General features: G+C 35.7%; 1 protein-coding gene across 1 annotated transcript in view; it reads right to left on the minus strand.

Annotated features, from left to right (window-relative positions):
• Positions 1-22,753, minus strand: part of ENPEP (glutamyl aminopeptidase) — a gene marked incomplete at both ends in the record, with an annotated part of 105,808 nt that overhangs the window by 34,743 nt on the left and 48,312 nt on the right. Inside the window, 7 exons of the mRNA XM_079715513.1 lie at positions 6,558-6,709; positions 6,846-6,911; positions 11,911-11,976; positions 14,038-14,172; positions 18,808-18,921; positions 19,356-19,510; positions 21,846-21,966. Coding sequence (XP_079571639.1) covers positions 6,558-6,709; positions 6,846-6,911; positions 11,911-11,976; positions 14,038-14,172; positions 18,808-18,921; positions 19,356-19,510; positions 21,846-21,966 — 809 coding nt within the window. The remainder of the gene's footprint in view (positions 1-6,557; positions 6,710-6,845; positions 6,912-11,910; positions 11,977-14,037; positions 14,173-18,807; positions 18,922-19,355; positions 19,511-21,845; positions 21,967-22,753) is intronic.

Genomic DNA, 22,753 nt, shown 5'->3' on the forward strand with positions numbered 1-22,753 from the left:
TTTTGGAAACACCTGAGTGTGCTTTTCATGTAACAATTCCCAAAGCCCTGAATTGGAAATCAGGAAACAGGTTCTGTTACCTGCTGCATGTAGTACGGTATCATAAAGTGGGTCTATAAAGATTTTTCAGTTCTCTAGAAATACGGGTATGACCTATATAGAGCAAGATGAGAACAATATTCTAAAAGGAGATTGTTCTCTGCAAATTCATCCGATTCAATTCCCTGCACACTGTTTATTCTTTAATTGGAAATTTTAGCTCAACTCAATCTTTGGAACATATGCCACACAGCCCCAGCCTGGCCATTCTCCTAGGGCAGGCCCCATCAACTCCATCACCTCTCACATGGGTCACTAGCTACAATATCATCCTAACTGGTCTCCCTGCATCCACTCTTGTCCCACCTGATCTGTTCTCCATAGTGCAGCCAGAGGGGAACTTTGAAAAAATGTAAACATGATCCTGCCAGTTCTCTCCTTAACATCCTTGAATTTGCACACTCTTTTGTTCAAAATCTTTAACATGGTCTGCATGCCTGTCCCCTGTCTTCCCCTCCAACTTTATCTCCCACCAGTCTTCCCAGTGCCTCTCTGTTGTCCAGTTCTTGGAGCCAGACTGCCTGCATTCAAACTGAGGATCCATCACTTACAGTCTGTGCAACCTTGAGTAAGTTATTTAAAAAATTTCTGCCTAAAGTTCTCTATCTGTTATAATAAAATACATTAAAGTACTTAGAATAGTGCCAGCTACTTAGTAAATTCTCAGTAAGCATTGCATATTATATGTATAATGCTCCTTTTAAACTTTAGAGCCTTCATATATGTTGCACTTCCTGTTTTGAAAACCCCAACAGTCATCCCCCAACACCAATTTACTCAGTTTAAATATCACTTCCTCAAGAAAGAAAGTCTTCTGTAGTCCTCTCTACTCCACCACACCTCCTGTCCGACAATTAATTCAGGCTCAGTGTATCAGTGGGCACATGGCAGGAGAGAATAATTACTGTGAAACTTCCAAATGGAAGCTAGTTTCGCAAGAGAGAAATATTTTAAAAATTTTAGTATCCAAAGGCTCTAGCAGTATTAAAATAGGCCAATTTAATTTGCTAGAACATAAAACAATAACTATAAAAGAACCAGTTTATAGCTATTAAACTTCCTGAGACACCTTCTACACTATATTTCTCCTTCCTCATTTATATTAATTGCTACTGAATAATTGATCTTGTGATGATTTATATATGTGACTGTAAAATGAGGTGAGTGAGACTATTAAAAAAGGTTTTAATAAGAGAGTGAAGGGTCTTTTCAGTGGAAATCGGGTAGTGGAGATTAGAGACCACCTGGAGTGTGGTGAGTGCAAAATTCTCTCCACCCAAAGCACGTATTAAGGAGTTAAAAGACAATTAAAATCGGCATGGGTGAAATTGGAATGTTGTCCAGGGGACCAAGGTGTTGTTCTCATTTAGCCAGGATCCTGTCTAGGAGGGGGCTCAGCTGGGCGATGAAGGTCAGAGATGACATCCCCAAAGTGGTACACCCAGGTTCCTGTGGCCAGCTCCAGTGGCTAGGGGGGGCGTCCTGAGATCGTGATTTTGTTCTCTTCATTTGGGAGTGGTTGGCACCCCAGAAATGTATACAGAAATAACTAGTTAGTTATACAGAAATGGCTATATTATTAATACTTTTGTAAAAGTTTTATTCATACAAGTGTAATAAGTTTTGAAATCACTGGCTCTGTGGCACGTGTTTAGTCAGCTTTTACAGTATTTGGTATGTTTTAAAAATCTGGCAAATTAGAGGAAATGATGTATTGGATTTGTAATTTTATCTGACATTCTTAGAATACCTTAACTCAGTAGTCATGTTTAAATGCCTATAAAAGTCTGATTTGGGTGAGGTTTTTTTGTTATTGTTAATTTTATTGGAGTAGAGTTGATTTACAATGTTGTGTTAGTTTCAGGAGTCCAGCAAAGTGATTCAGTTATGCATATACATATATTCATTCTTTTTTCAGATTCTTTTCCCATATAGGTTATTACAGAATATTGAATAGAGTTCCCTGTGCTATATAGTAGGCCCTTGTTGGTTATCTATTTTATATATGGTAGTGTGTGTATGTTAATCCCAAACTCCTAATTTATCCCTCCCCCACATGCTTCCTCTTTGGTAACCATAAGTTTGTTTTTGAAATCTGTGAGTTTGTTTCTGTTTTGTAAACAAGTTTATTTATATCATTTTTTAAATTAGATTCCACATGAGTGATATCATATGATATTTGTCTTTCTCTGACTTACTTTACTCAATGTGATAATCTCTAGGTCCATCCATGTTGCTGCAAATGGCATTATTTCATTCTTTTTTATGGCTGAGTAATATTCCATTGTATACATGTACCACATCTTCTTTATCCATTCCTCTGTTGATGGACATTTAGATTGCTTCCATGTCTTGGCTATTGTAAATACTGCTGCAATGAACATTGGGGTGTGTGTATCTTTTCGAATTATGGATTTCTCTGGAATATGCCCAGGAGCGGGATTGCTGGATCATATGGTAATACTATTTTTTGTTTTTTAAGGAACCTCCATACTGTTCTCCATAGTGGTTGTAACCAATTTGTATTCCCACCAACAGTGTAGGAAGTTTCCCTTTTCTCCACACCCTCTCCAGCATTTATTGTTTGTAGACTTTTAGATGCTGGTCATTCTGACTGGTGTGAGGTGATACCTCATTGTAGTTTTGATTTGCATTTCTTTGATATTTAGTTATGTTGAGCATCTTTTCATGTACTAGGAAATTCTGATTTTAGAAAGTTAAAGGTTTGATTCTTTTTTTTCCTTTTTGGTTGTTAAGGTTTAATGTGTTTGAAAATGCCCAAGAAATTTGATATACTATATTTATGAATTATAATTTTTTTAGATTCATAAAAATGTATAGAAAAGTCTTTTTAGAAATTAGATTCATAAAACTGTGTCTTTTGGTGTTTATATTTGAAATTTAAATGGAATTTAATAAAATTTTAAGTGGTGATGTTTAGAAGTTTCTTATAAATGATATATGCAAAATAATTTGATTGATTAAGTTTGTAATTGCTGTTAAAATGTTTGGAGAATTTCATTTATGCATTGTAAGTAAAAACATCCTTAATCAAAAACTGGGAAAACCACTATTGAAAAGCCACTGTCTCCTACACCCTTTCCACAGAACAGCACCTCTCTCAGAAGCAGCCCCTTTTAAATGCTTTTGGTTTTAGTTCTTCTGATGTCTAATACTGTAACTCTAAATACCTCTATATTTTTTAGATAGTATTTATTAACTCACCCATGAGGGTGATTTAGTTCACTTATACTACTTTCATTTTCGTTTCCCCTTTAACAGTCAAATTATAATAAAGCAAAATTATTATTATTAGACTTTCTATAGGTTACAATTTTTCCTTTAAATAATATACCCATACTGCCTCTTCTTGTTTTATAAATTTTAGTATTGTTACTCTCTCCTAACTGTAGAATAAGGTTATCTCGTGCAGTGCTGATAAATGCTTAACAACCAGCTCTCAGGACAGGGGTGGGAAGTGGAATGTAGTATTTGCTGATTTCCATTAACTCACATCATGACCAATTTCAGGCTACTGGAATGATGTCACTGAGTTGGGATTAAAGCCAACTTCAGTCCACCACTGAATCAGTATGCAGTATCCTTTTTTTCCACCTTTTCTTCCTCTTCTACCTCCTTTCTTCTGTCAGCTGTTTTTTCTTGTTACAATGTTAAGATTGTTTATATTTACAATCTAACTTGTCACTATAACAAATATTAACATGTTATCCATTGGTTGATTATAAAAGCTAAAAGACAATAAATAACACATACGAAATTATGCTCTATACATATTGCTGGCCGAGAAGTGTGTTGGAGTCATATTTCCTTCTCAGTGGTCTGATTTCATGGCCCTTGAGTCACTTAAATGAAAATTTCCCCTAACACCCTAGCATAAGGGTAAAATAGACTCCTCTTCCTTATACTTTATCAATGGCATAAAATCATTCTACCTGCTTCATATTTTTGGATCACAATTTTTACATACAGCCTTGATTTTGTTTTTTTCTAATTTTCTTCTTTATAGTTGGCCAAACTGATGGGCCTTCACCAATTCCCCAATTCTGCCATCCTCCCAATTATACTCTCTTTTTCCTGGGGATCAGCTAACTCAGCCCCAGTCATCCTGCTCTTATGGCTCTGTGAGCCCACTGGATCGCTATTGGTCTGCATTTCCTTTCATGGCTCTCCTAGGGTGGATGAACTGTTTCCTGGATCCTGTGTCTTCCTCTTTTTTTGATTTATTCATATTTTTTTCTCTCCAGGCTCCAATCCCCCTGGACTGTAGCCTTAGTAACTTTCTAAGAAGTGCTGTGTGGAAAGCATTTTCTGGGGCTGCATGTCAGAAAATGTCTTCACTGTGCTTATATGTTTGGTTTGGGGAACTGCCTAGAGAATTAGAGGTTGAAAATATTTTTTTGCATCCACGTTTTAAATGACTGCTTCATTTTCTTCTTGAGTTCAGAGTTGTTGTAAAGAAGTCTAATGCCACACTAACTCAGGTACCCTTGTTTTCTGAAATTTCATGAGGCTATAGCTAGGTATGTTTTTGGTGTTTTTTTTTTTTTTTTTCCTTTTTGTACTGTGTAGTCAATGGGGCTTTTTAATCAGAATCCTTGTGCACTTTATTATTTCTTTGGTACAATTCGCCCCTTAAGTTTCTCTATTTTCTTTTTTTGAGAGACTTCTACTAGTTGGGTGCTAGACTTTCCGTATTTGTCTTCTGTTTCATATTTGCCAGTTCTATGTGTGTTTGTCCTGTACTTTTAGGGAATTCCCCAAATTTATTTCTAGTTGGTCTATTAACTTTTTTTGACAACCAAAATTTAATCCTTCATAGCTCTTTTATATTCTCAGTTCGTCTTTTTGAAAACATTCTGCTCTTAGTTAATGGATATAATAGCTTCTTTGATCTCTTAATATATTTCATAAATTTATTTATTATTTCAATTATGTCTCTTATAGAGATAGGTTTCTTGTTTGTTCATGTGAGATTTTACCTTTTATGCTTTTAGATTTTTTTCATGTGTCTTGCTATCCTTGATTGTTCATTCATATTTAAGAAAGAAGGACTAAATTGGTTATTCTTGGTCTCTTGTATGTAACCCCTCTACTGTTGAGAAGGGAGGTATATATATATTTTTTAACATCTTTATTGGAGTATAATTGCTTTACAATGGTGTGTTAGTTTCTGCTTTATAACAAAGTGAATCAGTTATACACATACATATATCCCCATATCTCTTCCCTCTTGCGTCTCCCTCCCTCCCACCTTCCCTATCCCACCCCTCTAGGTGGTCACAGACCACTGAGCTGATCTCCCTGTGCTATGCGGCTGCTTCCCGCTATCTATCTATTTACATTTTGTAGTGTACATATGTCCATGCCATTCTCTCACTTTGTCCCAGCTTACCCTTCCCCCCTCCCCGTATCCTCAAGTCCATTCTCTAGTAGGTCTGTGTCTTTATTCCCTGTGTCTTATCCTAGGTTCTTCATGACCTTTTTTTTTTTTTCTTAGATTCCATATATACGTGTTAGCATACGGTATTTGTTTTTCTCTTTCTGACTTACTTCACTCTGTATGACAGACTCTAGGTCCATTCACCTCACCACAGATAATTCAATTTCGTTTCTTTTTATGGCTGAGTAGAGAAGGGAGGTATATTTTTCAAACTGACTTCTCCGCTGAACAGGAAGTCTGACTAGAGGCTCTGTGTATGTATGAGGGGAGCTGGCAGCTCCAGCCCATTCATACTACAGATGCCACAAGGAGGAAAGCTTTACTTTGGGTGTCCCAACCAAATGGAAATCCTTAGCTCTCCTCTACGTCTTGGTCAATTTCTTTAGGAAAAAAAGCCCTCTGGATTTTTGCCTTGGGTCATTGCCAGACTTTTGAGAGCTCTGTGCAGAGGAAAGAATGGCAGTCAATGAAGGGAAAGTGGAGGGGGAGGGGTCTGGCTGGCACAACTGTCCTGAATCCAGACTTCAAATTAATTGCCCTATTTTCAGCCTCACTCCTGCCTTCCACTCTGAGTGCTGACGCTGAGCCCAGAGCCTGTCCAGGGATAGGGGAAATCAGCTTCCATCTCTACTGAAAGTCTCTTTTTATCTGGCTGCATCTTCCTCTGTTTGTTTTCTGTCTATATTTCTCCCTCTGCTTTTCTTCATCTAGAATTTTATGATGCATTTAGCCCTTCCTATTTTCTTTACTTCTCTGAGTTTATTTCTTTTATTACTTCTGTTTCTTTATTCAGTGAGTTCTGGGAAGAATAGTACTTGCATGCATGTGCTCAGTCCATCATTTGGAACCTGAAGACAACTGAGCTATTTCTGAATGCCTTTGTTTCCCTAAAGACACTGTGCTTAAGCATTAGGTACTGAAGAGCAAGGTCTAAGCAAATGGCCAGTATTTTCATGAAATTTCTGCTTTTCTTCTGAAATGCGTTATAGCTTCTTACCCCAAAATTGAATGTGGCTCAGAAGAATTAACTCTCGAGTCCAACAGAAAGCGTTTCTGTGTGATGTTCCTCATATCTTTCACATTAAGTACAGGATAACCCATCTGATTGGTCCAGGTGTCCATTACTTCTTTTACTGGTAGCTTACTTGCCTAAGATTTTTTTTAAAAAGAGAGAATAATCAAGCAACAAATAAGGGGAAATAAAAGGATAGAATAATCAGATAAAGAAATGATTGATAAATCATTTGTTAATCAAAGAAATATTTGAGGATATACTCCTCCTTACCTCTTCAAGTGCTGCCCAAAAATCTGAAGTTTTGGCATTCTTAAATTTGTATTTTTGCAAGTAACTCTGTATGTGAAAGATAACAAGAATTTCAAAAGTCAATGTTTGCTTTTTCCATACTTCCACAACATGAGCTGAACCCTTCAACATGTCTTGCTCTAATGAATAATATAGCAAATGTACCTAGAATGAAAATCAAATGATACGCCATATGCAAAACATTTTGTAACCTATAAAAACACTGTACAAATAACGATTTATTTGTAAAGCATAAGGAATATTTTTTCTTATTAATGAGATAATTCTCTTTTTTTTGTTTTTTTTTTTAGTCTAATGGAATTGTGAACAGGTGAGGGAAAGAGTTTAATTTTTTCAGGACAACCAATATAAGATGCTTAAGGACCGTCAACTATTTAGCAAGCAGTCAACAGTCCATAACATTTTTGATCCACTAGGAAAAAAGATCCATAATTCTATGACGTTCACTTATTGGTGTTAACCTGTCCACTGCTGGCTGCATCCCCTACCTTTATTTACACCAGTAGTGTTTTCTCATCTCACACACTAGATGACCCCATCACACATGAGTGATTGAAGTGATATGCAAAGATAAAACTGGTGAGCTCGGATCTAAGCCAAGGCTCAGCAAACTTTTTCTGTAAAAAGCTGTATAGTAAAGATTTTAAGTGTTGTGAGACATATAGTCTCTGTCACAACTACTCAACTCTGCCCAAATAGCACAAAAGCAGTCATAGATAATATGTAAGTGAATGAGAATGGCTGTTTTCCAATAAAATGTTATTTATGCACACTGATATTTGAATTGCATACAACTTTCACGTCATGAAATATACTTCTGATTTTTTCCAACCGTTTAAAATTGTAGAAGTGATTTTCATTTGCAAACCTTACAAAAATGGATGGTGGGCTGGATTTGGCCTGCAAGCTGTAATAGTAGTTTGCAGACTCCTGTTCTAAATAAATGAATGTACAGTCTTCTGAATAATAATAATGATGATGATGGCTAAATTGGGAAAATTATTCACTCTAAAGAGTAAGATTTCATTTTTCAAATATTTTAAAGATACAAATCTTTTAACTACAAGGCTCCCTTTTTGTCAGTTCTAGTCACAAAACCTCTCTATATATGAGTTTTCAGGCATAATATGATATCCCTAGAGAAAATTCCTTGTCTTCTTCTAATCTCATAATTGGGTACTACTTATAGTTCTCCAGGAGACCTTCCAGAATTCCTGCTGTATAACTCCTCTGTTATGCTCTAGAATTGTCCTGTTTAACATGTGGAAGTCTTTGATAGAAATAGAACCTTCTTAAGTGGTCTTTGAACCTTCAAAGAAAATCACCAGTGGTTGACTTTGCTCATATCATTTTCACTCTAAGTTGCTCTAATTTTCAGGAGGTGCTATACCTTAGTCCTGTTATCTTCTAAATTCCTCTTTTTAGGCATAGAGAGATAAAACAATATTACCTGGACTGCTCCAAGATGCCTGGGAGAGGGTTGAGGCCAGTTTGGAATGCTGCCTTCATATTTGTTCTTTTGATTGGTTCACTGCTCAGCACTGCCACTGGAGGGCAGGCGAAGGAAGGGAGAAGAAATGAAAGGCATATATTCTGTATCAAATTTAGGTGTTCGTGCCAGAGTTTTGCATAGATCATTCATTCCTTCGTAGTAAAATAATTGGATGCTTGGAATAGTAATAATTATAATCATAGCTATCTGTTAATGATGATTTCTAGTGAATAGTATCTTCTTAAAATTAATTTTGAGGAGTTTCTTTGTATATTCATGGTGACTTGTACTTAGAAACATGCCATCTTGGAACTGAAAGGAACCTTAAATACTATTTTATACAACCTTCACATTTTGGGCATGAAGGAAACTGGTGTCTAGAGAGGCGAAGAGATTTGCCTGAGATTACGGTGAAGAGACTTCTGAATCCTGGATCAGTTTGTGTGGTTTTCGTCACTGTTGTTATTGTTTTTTAAATTGCAGTTTCTTGCTTCACCTTATTAGCTAGAGGCTTATATAAGCAGTATATTAAAAGGAACTAATTTTATTTTGTCTAGATTAGTGCTTTTGAATATTCTATATTAAGAAATTTCCTTCTTCACCTTTCATAATCACGATGCAGTCATTCCAGTCAAAAGTTCACGATGACCTAGGTCCCCCAGTAATAGTCCCTCAGTTAGTATCAGTGTGCACAAAGGAAAGGAACAGTGTTTCTATGACTAGTATCTCAGGAAGGGACAGGACATTTTCCAGTTGAACCATTCCTGTCTTATCAGTGATACTACTGATACTAGGAGAAAAAGAAAGGATGGATATATTTCCCAGCTTCTATTTCATGACCATACATTGTTATCAATGCCCCATAATTTAATATGCTTTTTTACATACAAGCACAGCCTGAAAGATTTTCCAGTTGATGGTTTTACAATTTTTTTTTTTTCTGCGGTATGCGGGCCTCTCACTGTTGTGGCCTCTCCCGTTGCGGAGCACAGGCTCCGGACGCGCAGGCTCAGCGGCCATGGCTCACGGGCCCAGCCACTCCACGGCATGCGGGATCCTCCCGGACCGGGGCATGAACCCGTGTCCCCTGCATCAGCAGGCGGACCCTCAACCACTGTGCCACCAGGGAAACCCTGGTTTTACTCTTAATTCCCCTCACTCTGTACCTACTTTGCTGTCTGAGATTGGGTTTGGGGTTAAGGTAATGAGCATGAAAGAGAACAGAGAGCTGGCCATCCCCAGAGTTAGCGCCACACCAGGTTAGATAATGAAGAGTGACTTTTGGTAGAAAGTTAGTATTTGCAAGGGAAAAGTTGGACATTGTCACATATTGTGGGGTTTAGGGGCAGCAGTAATAGCATGATGATAAATCAAGGAGAGATACATTTGGATACTAGAATTATGTGAAGGGATGTTCCAATTGGTTTGAGAGCTTATTGAGTGTGGCCTATATTGATCATATACTATTTTCAGATATTAGCTAGTGTTTGAAGATTGAAGGCAAAAAATGAGTGTTTCAGTGTCTTTTTGTAAATTAATTCCATAGCACTATAATGATATGAAAATTAGTATCTATTCATTCTAGCACCATCTGTAGTGGCAGTTAGGGTAGAGGAAGACGGTTTTAACGTGAGAAATATTACTTTTAGACTGGACTGGGTTTTTAATTAGTTATATCACAGATATGAGCTAAATAAAATGCAAGAGTATTATTAAATTATTAGAATAGGAATTCTCTTTTAAATACTCTTTTGGTACTTCTCAAAAAAAGTTAATATGAAAAATTATTTAATTTGAAGTCCACTTTGAAGATTCCAAGAACGTGTTATTCATCAGTTTAATTTAGAATGAAAACTATGCAAATGAAATTTTAATTTACTTTTAAAAATGAATTGTCTTTGTTTATTTTTATATTCTATATTATTTATTATAGACCATTCATTCATTCAAGAGGCATTTTTTGGATCTTCTAACATCTGTAATGCACTCTCCTACTATATGCAAAGATATAGAAGACACAGTTCCTCACAAAAGGTGCTTACAGTTAGAGAAGTATGAAATTTGAGTCTGAAGCTGATGAAAAGTTTACAAGATGTTCTAATGTACACTTAGGAACAAACATGTAGCTTCTCTGTTTCCACCTAATGTCCACACAGAATATTTTATTCATGGACAAAAGTAGTAAAATGTACTGATGTGCTCCCTGAATATTTCCTAAATCCTGGTCTTATTTTTTACTTTACTAGTCACCTAGGAATTTAAGTATTGGGTAGAAGGGGACCATTTCCGTTTATGGTATTATAGAGAATGCTGATTGCCACATAAGAAGACTTGGCAGTAGTGAGAGCTGTAGGAATGGTGGGCAGGCACTGTCCTGGGGAATCACATCCAAAGGAAGTACTGGTACCCTTTGGGAAAGCTAACAGGGCACTGCTCTCACCCATTTTCTATTTTATGGATTGGATACTATCAGCGCTGCTCTGCCTACTACCTGGGATGTCACAGTAGGGGGGATGGAGATGGAAGAGATAGAGTAGGAAGACAGTTCCATCCCTAGGCTGCAACAGAGCCAACCTGCAGACAGGACAGTTACAGGGACACAAAGTAGCAATGGTGGTAATATAGATAATATAAAACCCTGAGAGAACTGGCTTATGGTCTAGAATAACAGCAATGGAATTGAAACATCCACTGGAGGAATAAGCTTAAGTGGGATGTGTGAAATGCTTTAAGAAATTGACTGCTATTTCTCTTTCCAAATGGAAGCAGGCCCTCTTTATTCACTGACTTTATCATAATAGGAATATGTGTGTTAACCATTTTATAATCCAATAATAAGGGAAAAGTCCTTTTAAAAACTATAATGGAAGAGCTTTATAGATAGATTTAAATTTTTGTATTATGTTGCTATGGACTGAATTGTGTTCCCCCAAAACCCAAAATTCATACTTTGAAGGCCTAATGCCCAATGTGACGGTATTTGGAGATGAGGCTTTTGGGAGGTTTAGGGTGAGGTTTAGATGAGATCATGAGGGTGGGAGCCTCATGATGGGATCGGTGTCCTTATAAGAAGAGGCACCAGAAGGTTCTCTCTCTCTCTGCTATGTGAGGGCACAGCAAAAAGGTGACCATCAGGAAGCCAGAAAGAAAACTCTCACCGAAAACTGAGTCTGCCAGCACCTTGGTCTTAGACTTCTTAGTCTACAGAACTGTGAGAAAATAAATTTCTGTTGTTATGCCACCCAATCTATGGTGTTTTGTTATGGCAGACTGAGCTAATACACATGTAAAGGGTGTAAAAAATAACTAAGTAATCTGCTTCACTTCTCTGTGAAACTTCTGTTAAATGGCAATTACAGATAGAACGTAGGTACTAACCTGGATGTGATCACCTTTTTGTGTTTTGCTGTATTATCCTTGAGCAAGGAAAGGAAAAGTAAAAACGGAATTGTCCTTAATTAATCACATATCTTAACATTCATCAGCCATATATCAGTGTAGTTTTTTAATAATATTAAAAGTAATAAATCATACCTGACATCCTTTTTGAAATTTCTCTGGTGTTATCCAGTCTTCAAGCATTCTCAGAATGGAAGCTCCCTATGATGGAAAAGAATGGCAAGTTAAATTAATAAAGGATATATAAGAAACAAATATCAGTGATCACTATTGTGACTAGTATTTCATGATCATATGTGTGAGATAATGTCTTTAAGATGATTCTGCTAAATTATATGGCTATCAATCTGTGATTTTAGGATGAAAATACCACTTGGCATACCCCCTGTATCTATGCTTCTAAAATAACTGAAAGACAAGGAGAAATTGATAAAATGGCCATCGTTTCAGTTTGTCAACAAGGTTCAAATAATTATTGCACTTCACCACATGAACCAGTAGATGGGGCTTTCCTAATGAAACAGAATCTGGAGAAAGTTTTAGAAAAGTCATGTTCTTTGATGAACAAGGAAAGCAACTTCAGGATAAAATTCTGGCTACTTCTTAAGTATATTGGAATATTTGGGAAAAATAATTATATTTTAACAGAGGGGAGTAGACAGTTGAGGAATTAATCTGGTCAGATAGTTTAATATAGATTACGTATATAATTTAGGCATAAAATGCTACTCTTCCAAAGTGGTTTATCTCATTTGATTTTATTTAGTCTGAAGAGTCTGATGAATACTTCTGCTATCTACTTGCTTTTCATATGTTATAAGATTAATTTTAAATGCATTATTCATAGATTTAAAAATCAATTTTCAAGTAACTGACCAGAAAAACATTGCTTCCCCATTTAAGTTAGCAATTTCTACTGTAATTTATTAAAATATAAGTTATTTTTGTACCTAGTATAAAGCTAAAGGCTTAGAAACATGTATTTATTTCTGACCTAATACCCATGGAATATCTAGGACTTAGGAAGAAGCTGATTTAATAAATATAAATGTCTCTATGTGAATTATTAGAATATACTGTAAGTGGATTAGAGATTTTCCTTTTAACAGAAAGATAAAAAGAATCATTGACAATATAAAAGAAAAATGAGTAAAGGAAGCCTGAAATAATGCCATGAGAACATATGAGAGGGAAAGCCAAAAAATATGATGCTATAAACTTCAAATACTAATATATAGAAGGCTTTTTCACTAAAGCCAATTTTATCTAGTATTCATTTTAATAGTTATAATATTTTGTCTTAAATAAAACTTTGGGTATCACCCAGAACAGTAAAATGTATTAGTTTGCAGTGGCTTTTGAACAACTTAACCTGGTGGGTAAACCACAAGAGGCTGGGGTGCAAAATCGACTAAAGTATGTTGTATACAGGTGTGGAATATGTTTAGAGGAGAAGCTACAGGAGAAGTTGTGGGAGAAAAATGGGTAGCATAAAGCTTCAGGTCACTGTGGGTTATTAGAAACTTTTCATAAAATTTTACTGGATAAAAATGCCCCATCTATGACATGCTAACAAATTCATCTTTAAATCGTATATAAAAATGGATTAAAGTGGGCTTCCCTGGTGGTGCAGTGATTGAGAGTCTGCCTGCTGATGCAGGGGACATGGGTTCATGCCCCAGTCCGGGAAGATCCCACATGCCGCGGAGCGGCTGGGCCTGTGAGCCATGGCCGCTGAGCCTGCGCGTCCGGAGGCTGTGCTCCGCAACGGGAGAGGCCACAACAGTGAGAGGCCCGCGTACAGGAAAAAAAAAAAAAATGATGAAAGTAATTCCTTCAAATGGAATTGGATTTAAGTGCTTACTGGAAACATTCTACTAGAAAAGGTGTCCACAATATATGGCACTTCTCATTGACCACATGGCAGAAAAAGAAGATTTACTGTGTTAAAAAATCAAGTCAAATAACTTTAAATTTGATGCTTAAAGGGTAAATGTTCAGTTATCAGAATGATAGCTGTTATAAACAAAAGTAAAAAGAGAAACTTAACAAAATCTGATTTAGAATCCTGTGACAATGACCAGCATTGATCATTTCCGCTGAAAATTACAAACTGTTGAATATTCAGCACTTGGAATAAGTTCTACACTGTTTCCCAAAGCCCATTAACATAGTATAACCATTCTTACCATTTTTAGGCATTTACTAAGAGAAAAACCACTAAACAGGAAGACATTCAAAGCAGTGTTCCATTTTCCGCACCTTGCTATAGGAAATCCCATCAAAAACAGATGTTATTTCATCAGGAGTTGACACAGTGACTATAATTGGGTGTGAAGATATCAAAGAATCATCCTCTTGTACAGGTAATACATCTTCAAGTAGCATCTGATCACGCTGAAATGACAATGAACCAAAGAAATCTAGCACTTCATTTATAGTGGTTTATATGTCAAAATATCATTTATATAATACACATTGGGGGGAAATAAATATAAATGACTCATTATTTAAAACAAATATTAGATGTTCAAATTAATCATATTTTGCACTGATTTTTCTACACTGATTCCATTCCCTTCTACTTATAATTCCCTTGACTTCACCCCTATATGGCAGGCCAAGAAGACAGAAGCATTTATAAATTCTGTTTCTGCTACTTCTGTGTGACTTTCAGACATGAGCCAAACTTTTCAAGCCCTGTTTCATATGTGTGCAGTAAGAATGATATCACCCCACAGATTTGTCTGAGACTTAAGGAAACCTGTTGATTTTCCAAAAATTGTTTTAGGGGTCTTTTCCCATTAATCATTGGAATTTGGATGATTCTTAATTAATTGAAGAAAACATTAACTTTTGCTTTAGTTCTAATTACCTTCTCATTCCTGTCCTAGGTTTTCTCAGCAAAATAGAGTGTTTGAGAGGTCTAGCACTATAGTCAAACTTCCTAGGTTCAAAGCTCAGTTTCTCCACTTTCTAGACATGTGAGTTTAAGTAATTTCCCTCACCCATGATGGCAGCTACTTTTTTAGAAATGTGCAGAGGATTTAATGAGATAATGCATGGCAGGCATTTGACATAGTACCTGGCACAGAGTGAAAACCTAACACACTAGCTGCTGTTATTATTTTGATTCTTAATCAATTAGATTCTGAAATTCTATTAAATCACTAATAATAAAAATCAAAAGCTTTATTGATCTTACTTAATCAAAAATATATCCCAAAAGGAGCATGCTCTATTAGTTTACACTTTCAAATTTTGTGAATTCCACTTATAATAGGCAAGGTACTATTGTCAAGTGATGACTGTCAATCAAGGTAATTTTGTCTTGGATTTTAATTTTTGTTCCCCTAAAATGTTTAGGTAAGAAGAAAGAATCTTAATCTCAGTGTCAGGAAATTTGACTCTCGTCTTGGTTGTGCTACCAATTGTCTGTGTGACATATGGAAGGTACATTACCTTCCTGGGCATCAGATTTTTTCACCTGTAAAATGAGGCTCCACTATTGTGGTACTTATCAAGCTCTCTTACAATGTATCTTTGTTTCTCTATTCCCTCCACTACCAGACCCTAAATTAGGAACTTCTGTAAGGGCAGGAAGTGTGTTTTATTCAGTTTTGGGTCCTCCGTAGTGTTCACTGAATGAAGAATGAATGAATAGATGAATAATGAATGAGTTGGATCATATGATTAAATTTCATTTAAGAACTGCATACTAAATTTTTCCAATATTTAATTGTTTTTGAGACACTAAAAATGGAATGTTAAAATATTACATATACAATATATTACATAAATAATACATCTTGATACAAGAAGGGTTACTTTATAGAAAATACAGGACAAAATAATTTTTCATTTATATAGTTTAATTTCAATAAATTATGAAATCAGCAATTTTCAACATAGCTGAATGGTCCTCAACTAGGGGACATTTTATCATTCAGATGACATCTGGCAATATGTGGAGACATTTTTCTGTTGTTTTCTCTATTTTTTTAATTGAAGTATTGTTGATTTACAGTGTCATGCTAATTTCTGCCATACAGCAAAGTGACTCCGTTATACACATACATACATTATTTTTTATATTCTTTTCCATTATGGTTTATCCCGGGAGACTGGATATAGTTCCCTGTGCTATACAGTAGGACCTTGTTGTTTATCCATTCTAAATGTAATAGTTTGCATCTACTAACCCCAAACTCTCAGTCCATCCCTCTCCCTCTCCCACCCCTTGGCAACCACAAGTCTGTTCTCTATGTCTGTGAGTCCAGTTCTGTTTTGTAGATAAGTTCATTGTGCCTCATTTTATTTATTTATTTTATTTATTTATTTATTTTTTGCGGTACGCGGGCCTCTCACTGTTGTGGCCTCTCCCGCTGTGGAGCACAGGCTCCAGATGCGCAGGCTCAGCGGCCATGGCTCATGGGCCCAGCCACTCCGCGGCATGTGGGATCTTCCCGGACTGGGGCACAAACCCATGTCCCCTGCATCGGCAGGCGGACTCTCAACCACTGCGCCACCAGGGAAGCCCGATTGTGCCATATTTTAGATTCCAGATATAAGTGATATCATATGGTATCTGTCTTTCTCTTTCTGACTTACTTAGTGTGATCATCTCTAGTTGCATCCGCGTTGCTGCAAATGGCATTATTTCATTCTTTTTTATAGCTGAGTAATACTCCATTGTATGTATGTACAACATCGTCTTTATCTATTCATCTTTTGATGAACATTTAGGTCATTTCCATGTGTTGGCTATTGTGAATAGTGCTGCTGTGAACATAGGGGTGCATGTATCTCTTTGATTTATAGTTTTGTCCAGGTATACGTCCAGGAGTGGGATTGCTGGAGCATGTGTTACTTTTATTTTTAGTTTTCTGAGGAACTTCCATATTGTTTTCCATAGTGGCTGTACCAACTTTCATTCCCACCAATAGAGTAGGAGCGTTCCATTTTCTCCACACTGTCTTATGGGGACATTTTTGGTTTCACAGCTGGGGTGGAGGGTTACTGGCATCTAATAGATACAGGCCAGGGATGCTGCTAAATACCCTACAATACACAGGACAGTCCCCACAACAAAGAATTATCTGGCCTAAATGTCAGTAGTTCTATCCTTGAAAAACCACAATGTAGATTAAATTTTAAAGAAGCAATTGTTGCAAATTAACTTTTTCACTTTTTTTTAATCTTTCAGTTTTAATTTATAGACTAACTTGTTCTCAAAGTATACCTTTGTGATATGAGAAAATAATAAGGATGCAATACCAAATACTAATTGAACATTTTTCCAGTTTTCATAATCTGAAAACATTAGAAGTTAATTGTTTAATTAATTTTATAATTTAATTAATGCTTTTCTTGGTCCATTTTTTAAAGTTAAGTTTTTTGAAATATAATTTATATTATTAAAATTTACCCTCTTAAAGTAGACAGTTTGATGAGTTTTGACAGATATAAACAATCTTAACTACAATCATAGTCAAGATATGGAAAAATTTCTTACCCCCAAAAGTTCCCTTGAATCCTTTTTCAGTCTGTCTCCTCCTTTCACCTCAGTCCCTGACAACCAGTGATATATACTTTATTCCTATAGTTTTGTCTTTTCTAGAATGTCAAATAAATGGACTCATTCAATATGTAGTCATTCACAGATGCCTTTTTCCACATAGCAAATGCTTTAGAGATTCATCCACAATGTTACTTTACCAGTAGTTTGTCCCTTCTACTGTTGAGTAGTATTCTATTGTATCAATACGCTACAATTTATTTATAAATTTGAGTTGTTTCCAGCAGTTGGCTATTATGAATATTCCCATTATGTGCAGGTTTTGTGTGGACAAGTGTTTTCATGTCCCTTGGAGTAGGATTGCTGGATTATATGATAAATGTATGTTTAACTTATAAGAAGTGGCCACACTATTTTCCAGGGTGACTGTATCATGTCTACCAGCAATGTATGTGACTTGAAATTGCTCCACAAATTTACCTACATTTGGTATTATCAGCCTTTTAAATTTTAGATATTTGGGATGGTTAATTTTATGTTACATTGATTGATGGGGCCATGGTGCTGAGGTATTTGCTCACACATTATTGTGGGTGTTTCTGTGAGGGTGTTTTGAATGAGGTTTACATTTAAATTGGTGGACTTTGAGTTCACCAGTTTAACTTTTTCACTTTTTAAATCAGGTTGTGGAAACTGCAAGGGCTGCGAGCATCTAACACTCTTCTTATTGTATCCAGTGGAGGGCAGTAGTCTATACAGTACACAACCTCCTGTAATGCTACTTTCACATAACCACACACTTATACTTTTATATATACAAACTGATAAGAACATCCACACCATCTAAATACAGATGAAATCAGATGTAGCTTTTTGGGAAAAATATCTGTAGAGTTCATAGAAGCCTCTGTTCTAGGCCTCTCAGAGACACAGAATAATAATAGTAATTACATGTACATTTTGGAAGCTTTAAAGCTTACAATACAGAGAACAGTGTTCTTCTTTCATAGAGGAGAGAACTGACTCAGAGAGGGTACGTAACTTGCTCGAGGTCACATTCCCTGTAACGCATCTAAGAAATGATGTGTGCAAAATTTGAACCTGAGTCTAACTACTAAGTTTATGCGTTTATCTCTTTACTGTGTCAGGGAAGTCATTTATAAAATTAGTCTTGGACATTTTTCAAAGGGCTAGCACTACAGATACTTTCTTGAACACAGAGTTGGCATTGTCTAAGCTAGATATTTTTTTCCTGCCCTGGCACGTGTTCTTGAATGACTCTACCGACCACATTCTTGGCTCATGGTGGTCAATTGCCCTCTAGGGCCTGGGCATAGGCTCTGAGCATGGTGTAGTTCAGTGGAGGCAGCTGGTTCCACCCCAGCCTCCCAATGGAATTCCCAATTCGATACTACACTTGGCCCCAAACTCAGGGCCACTGTCATAGTCCAAAGGCTTCAATCAGCTTGACATGAGGAAAACAGAGATTTGGAACTTATATGTTTAGGGCTCACCATTTGCCACTCTTTTTCTGCATGGTCTACTCCCAGGAACTCAAAGAAGGTAGCAAACCCTTCGTTTAACCACAAGTCTTCCCACCATTCCATGGTCACAGTATTTCCAAACCACTGAAATTATAAGCAAGAAAGAGGGTTAAATTCTCATGCCTTTGGCAGAAAGGCCTAGAAAATTTCAGTACATTCATTTGTTCATGCAAATTTTGTCACTTGACACAAAAGTGGCAGACATCATACTTAGCATTTATTTCCTGCTTTATTTCTCCTGGTTTTTAAGTGATCTGAAATTCTCCTTAGTTTATTGTCTTTATTTTGGTAGTACTGGGAATATTTAAAGTTATAGGAAAACCTCGTGTATTCACTAAAGGCAAAACAATGTGTCTTAAAAGTTTCTTTATGGTAAAATGTTTATTAGCAGTAAGAAAGACTTTCAAGCAGGATTTTCTGGGTTGGCTATTTTTTATTTGCTAAGTAATAATTTCAATCATTCCTATGGTCTTAAGCCACTTTTTAAAATAAGCTAAGTTGGTGCTAAGATTCTATACCTGGTGCACAAGTTCATGGGCAACCACACTGGCCACCCTCTGTTGGTTTGATGAGGCTGATTCATTAGGGTCATAAAGCAGGTTTGTTTCTCTGTAAGTGATGAGTCCCCAGTTCTCCATAGCCCCAGTGCCAAAATCTGGAATAGCGATTTTATCTATGGAAAAAGAGTCCAGTGAGAAATACATTCTTTCCATTTTGTTCATAACACTTCTTACCAAATTAAGTTCTTTAGATGAATGTTTTTTAAAAGACTAAAAATAATTTCTCAGAGTGAAAAACAATAATCTATTTGTGTAAACTTTTCAGTCTTTAATGCACTCAAAATTTCCATGGAACTCTTCCTGTTGGCTCCAGATATCAATGTGTCTTTTATTTTTTAAGAATACTATTGGCAGTGCTCTGTTCAAGTCCTCTATAATTTTATGTCTTTTGTTCCTTTCTCTATTTCATTTTTATTTGCTTTTTTTCCCCATGACTTTCACTTAGATAATACCAAGCTTCTGTTTGGGGGGATATGCTGTAAGGAATAAGAGAATGAAGTTTTAAAATGAGGTCTTAAAAGTACAGAGCTTCCAAGCGTGTAGAAATATATTTCTGTCCAAGGAAACAGATTATTAGAGAATACAAAATTCCACTTTTTCTCTACTTCTGTACAATTTGTGGTCGGCCAGATTCCCTACTAATTGAATAGCTTACCATCCACTTGTATGTATGTATTAAATTAGTTGGATCAACATGGAATTGACTATATTCTCTGGAAATTCCCTTCCAGGTCTAAAATGTTGAATTCAATCTAGACTTTCTAGTCCTTATTTTTGCTGGGACCTATAATGGTAGACATGCTATCTGACAGAAGGAGGCAGTGTTGATCAGTTCTATGTTAAATCCCAAAACAGAAAAGGTTCAGTTGGATTAGTGGACAGAACACAGCTTCTGCAGTTAATGAACTATAATAAGAATGGGATTTATTTATTATTACATATAGTTTAAATTAGGCACATAAATGAAAATAAATTAAATTTTCATCTAACATAAAGAAAAGGTCCTTTATGGTTAAAATAAAGGTTCTTAAAGCTTTATATAAAAAGAATGAAAATGGATGCATCTTAAATGGAGGTCAGAATTACAGCAGTAGTTTACTTTTAGTGTTATTTTCATTCTTAGGTTTGGTTATTTTGTCACAAGAGTACCTCTTAAAGTTTGGAGAAATATTCCCCCCAAGGGCCAGTATTTTCCATAATGTTACAGAGTGTAATTTGTACCTAACCCATGAACAAAAGGAATTTTTTTAAACCTCATTTCTTTGGTGAGTATTGACATAATAATTAATTAACTCCAGTGCCTTTAATTTTGGGGGTGGATAAATGCAGTAATCAATTGTAAGGAAAGTCTAAGAGTCAATTCTGAAAGAGTTGAAAATGCATATAAAAGTATGAAGAAGAAGAAGGAATATGGGAGAGAGGGAGGAAGAAAAGAGAACAGAGAAATAAATTTGTGAGATTTCCACTTCCCAGGTTATCATGGGTGGTTCAAGAGAGATAAAGAGAAAAAGACTTTTAAATTAATGTGATTAACATTTTATTAGATATTATTCTGATTTTGATGGAAAGTTGTTTCTCTTCCTGTCTCCTTTTCTAATAGCTGTTAAGCAATAAAAAAAAAAAAAATGGTGCATCCACAAAGTTGCTCAGAGCCACAGCCAATCCCATGTAGAGAATTTGACATTCCAGTTGCTTTGCATTGGTAATTTATTAAAGGGCAGAAACAGAAATAGAGAAGTCGATTGTTGGTTTGTTGGTTTTCTTGTTGCCTTCATTTCATCCCTACAGACATCTATATGGGTGTTACATTTAAAGTCTTTGCTAATACCACTCAAGCTTACTATTAAAGCATTTCTGCTGTTGATAGAAGTGTCATATCCATACCATTTTGATTATAGCACTATTTTTATTTTAAAAAGAAAACATGTCCCCCACATCCTCCATATTAGAAAAAAATACTTATGGAAGTAGCAGCAGTTCATTTTAACTGCTGAAGAATCTAGAATTAGTCTTGTACAACAACGGAAAGGCTGGAAGTACATGGGACTCTGACAGCATTATTTATCCCTATTATTTATTAACTTACTGATGGTAGGGAGGCAATGTAAGCTATTGGGATGGGTACTAATTTTGAAATCAGCTGATCTAGGTTGCTCTTTCTGGTTCCATCATTAGCAATGTCTGCAGTTTTATGTATATACATCAATCTTTATTTGGAAATAAAATACTATACATTTGTCAGGTAAGAACAGAGTATAGACATTATTCTTAGAGGAATCCAGAATGAATCTTTCAGCATCTAGTAAGTATTAGATACATAGTAGAGGCATATGACGAAAAGACTAAGGGATGACCATTAACTAAGGATGCTAAAGCTGGAGGAAGTGAGTTAACTTAGGTGAAAACAAAAGCAATATTAAAAATAAGAAAATAAAACATGGTTCTCACCTAATTTAGGAAGAGAATAATCCATAGCGAAGTAGTCTTCAAAATAATCAAACACACTTTTAGTTATATTTGCAGCATATTCAGCTGTGTGCTTTTGCTCTGGCTGGACATATATAGTGAGCTATTAAAATTAAAAAAATTCAGTGAAAATTCTTCATTTGAAAAAACACAAAAACTATGATACATGACATAGTAGAAAGAAGGTGGGCTTTGGAGCCAGGTAAGTCTAATTGGAATCCCAGTTCTGCATGGTCTTGGACAAATCACTTCACGTCTCTGACATGCATATGTAAAGGAAAAGAATACTGCATAACTCACTAAGTAATTTCAATGACTAGAAATAATGTAAGACACAATGGTTGGCATAATGTACAGTATATTTTTTAAATGTTATAATTTTTTTCTACTTAGAACATATATTGTCTTCTTAATATTTGTGTATCTATGTATTTATCTCTCTTTGTGTAATTTGTCTTTGAAGAAATAAGGCATGTGATTTTTTTCTCATCTAAAGAGCCCTTAGATATGTGTTTGCCATTTGCTTTTCTATCCATTGCTACCCACACTACCCTTTTGATATATTAACTATTCTATTTCCAGAGTCTAAAATACAATGACTCAAATTTTTCTTGAGAGGGAGGCATCTTGATAAGCCAAATCTTGATAAGCTACATCTCTAAGTATCTAGGATATTATTTTTATGCCATGACATAATTTATAAATCAAACCAAGTATAGACTTTTTACTCCCCAATTCTAAGCATGTATAACCCCAAGTAGCCAACACAATATTGAAGGAGAAAAACAATATTGGAAGGTTGATAATATCTGACTTCAAGACTTACTGTAAAGCTACAGTAATCAAGACAATGTATTAACAAAACAATAGAAAAATAGATCAGTACAAGA

This window comes from Hyperoodon ampullatus (genome assembly GCF_949752795.1).
Source record: "Hyperoodon ampullatus genome assembly, chromosome: 1".
Lineage (NCBI taxonomy): Eukaryota > Metazoa > Chordata > Mammalia > Artiodactyla > Ziphiidae > Hyperoodon > Hyperoodon ampullatus.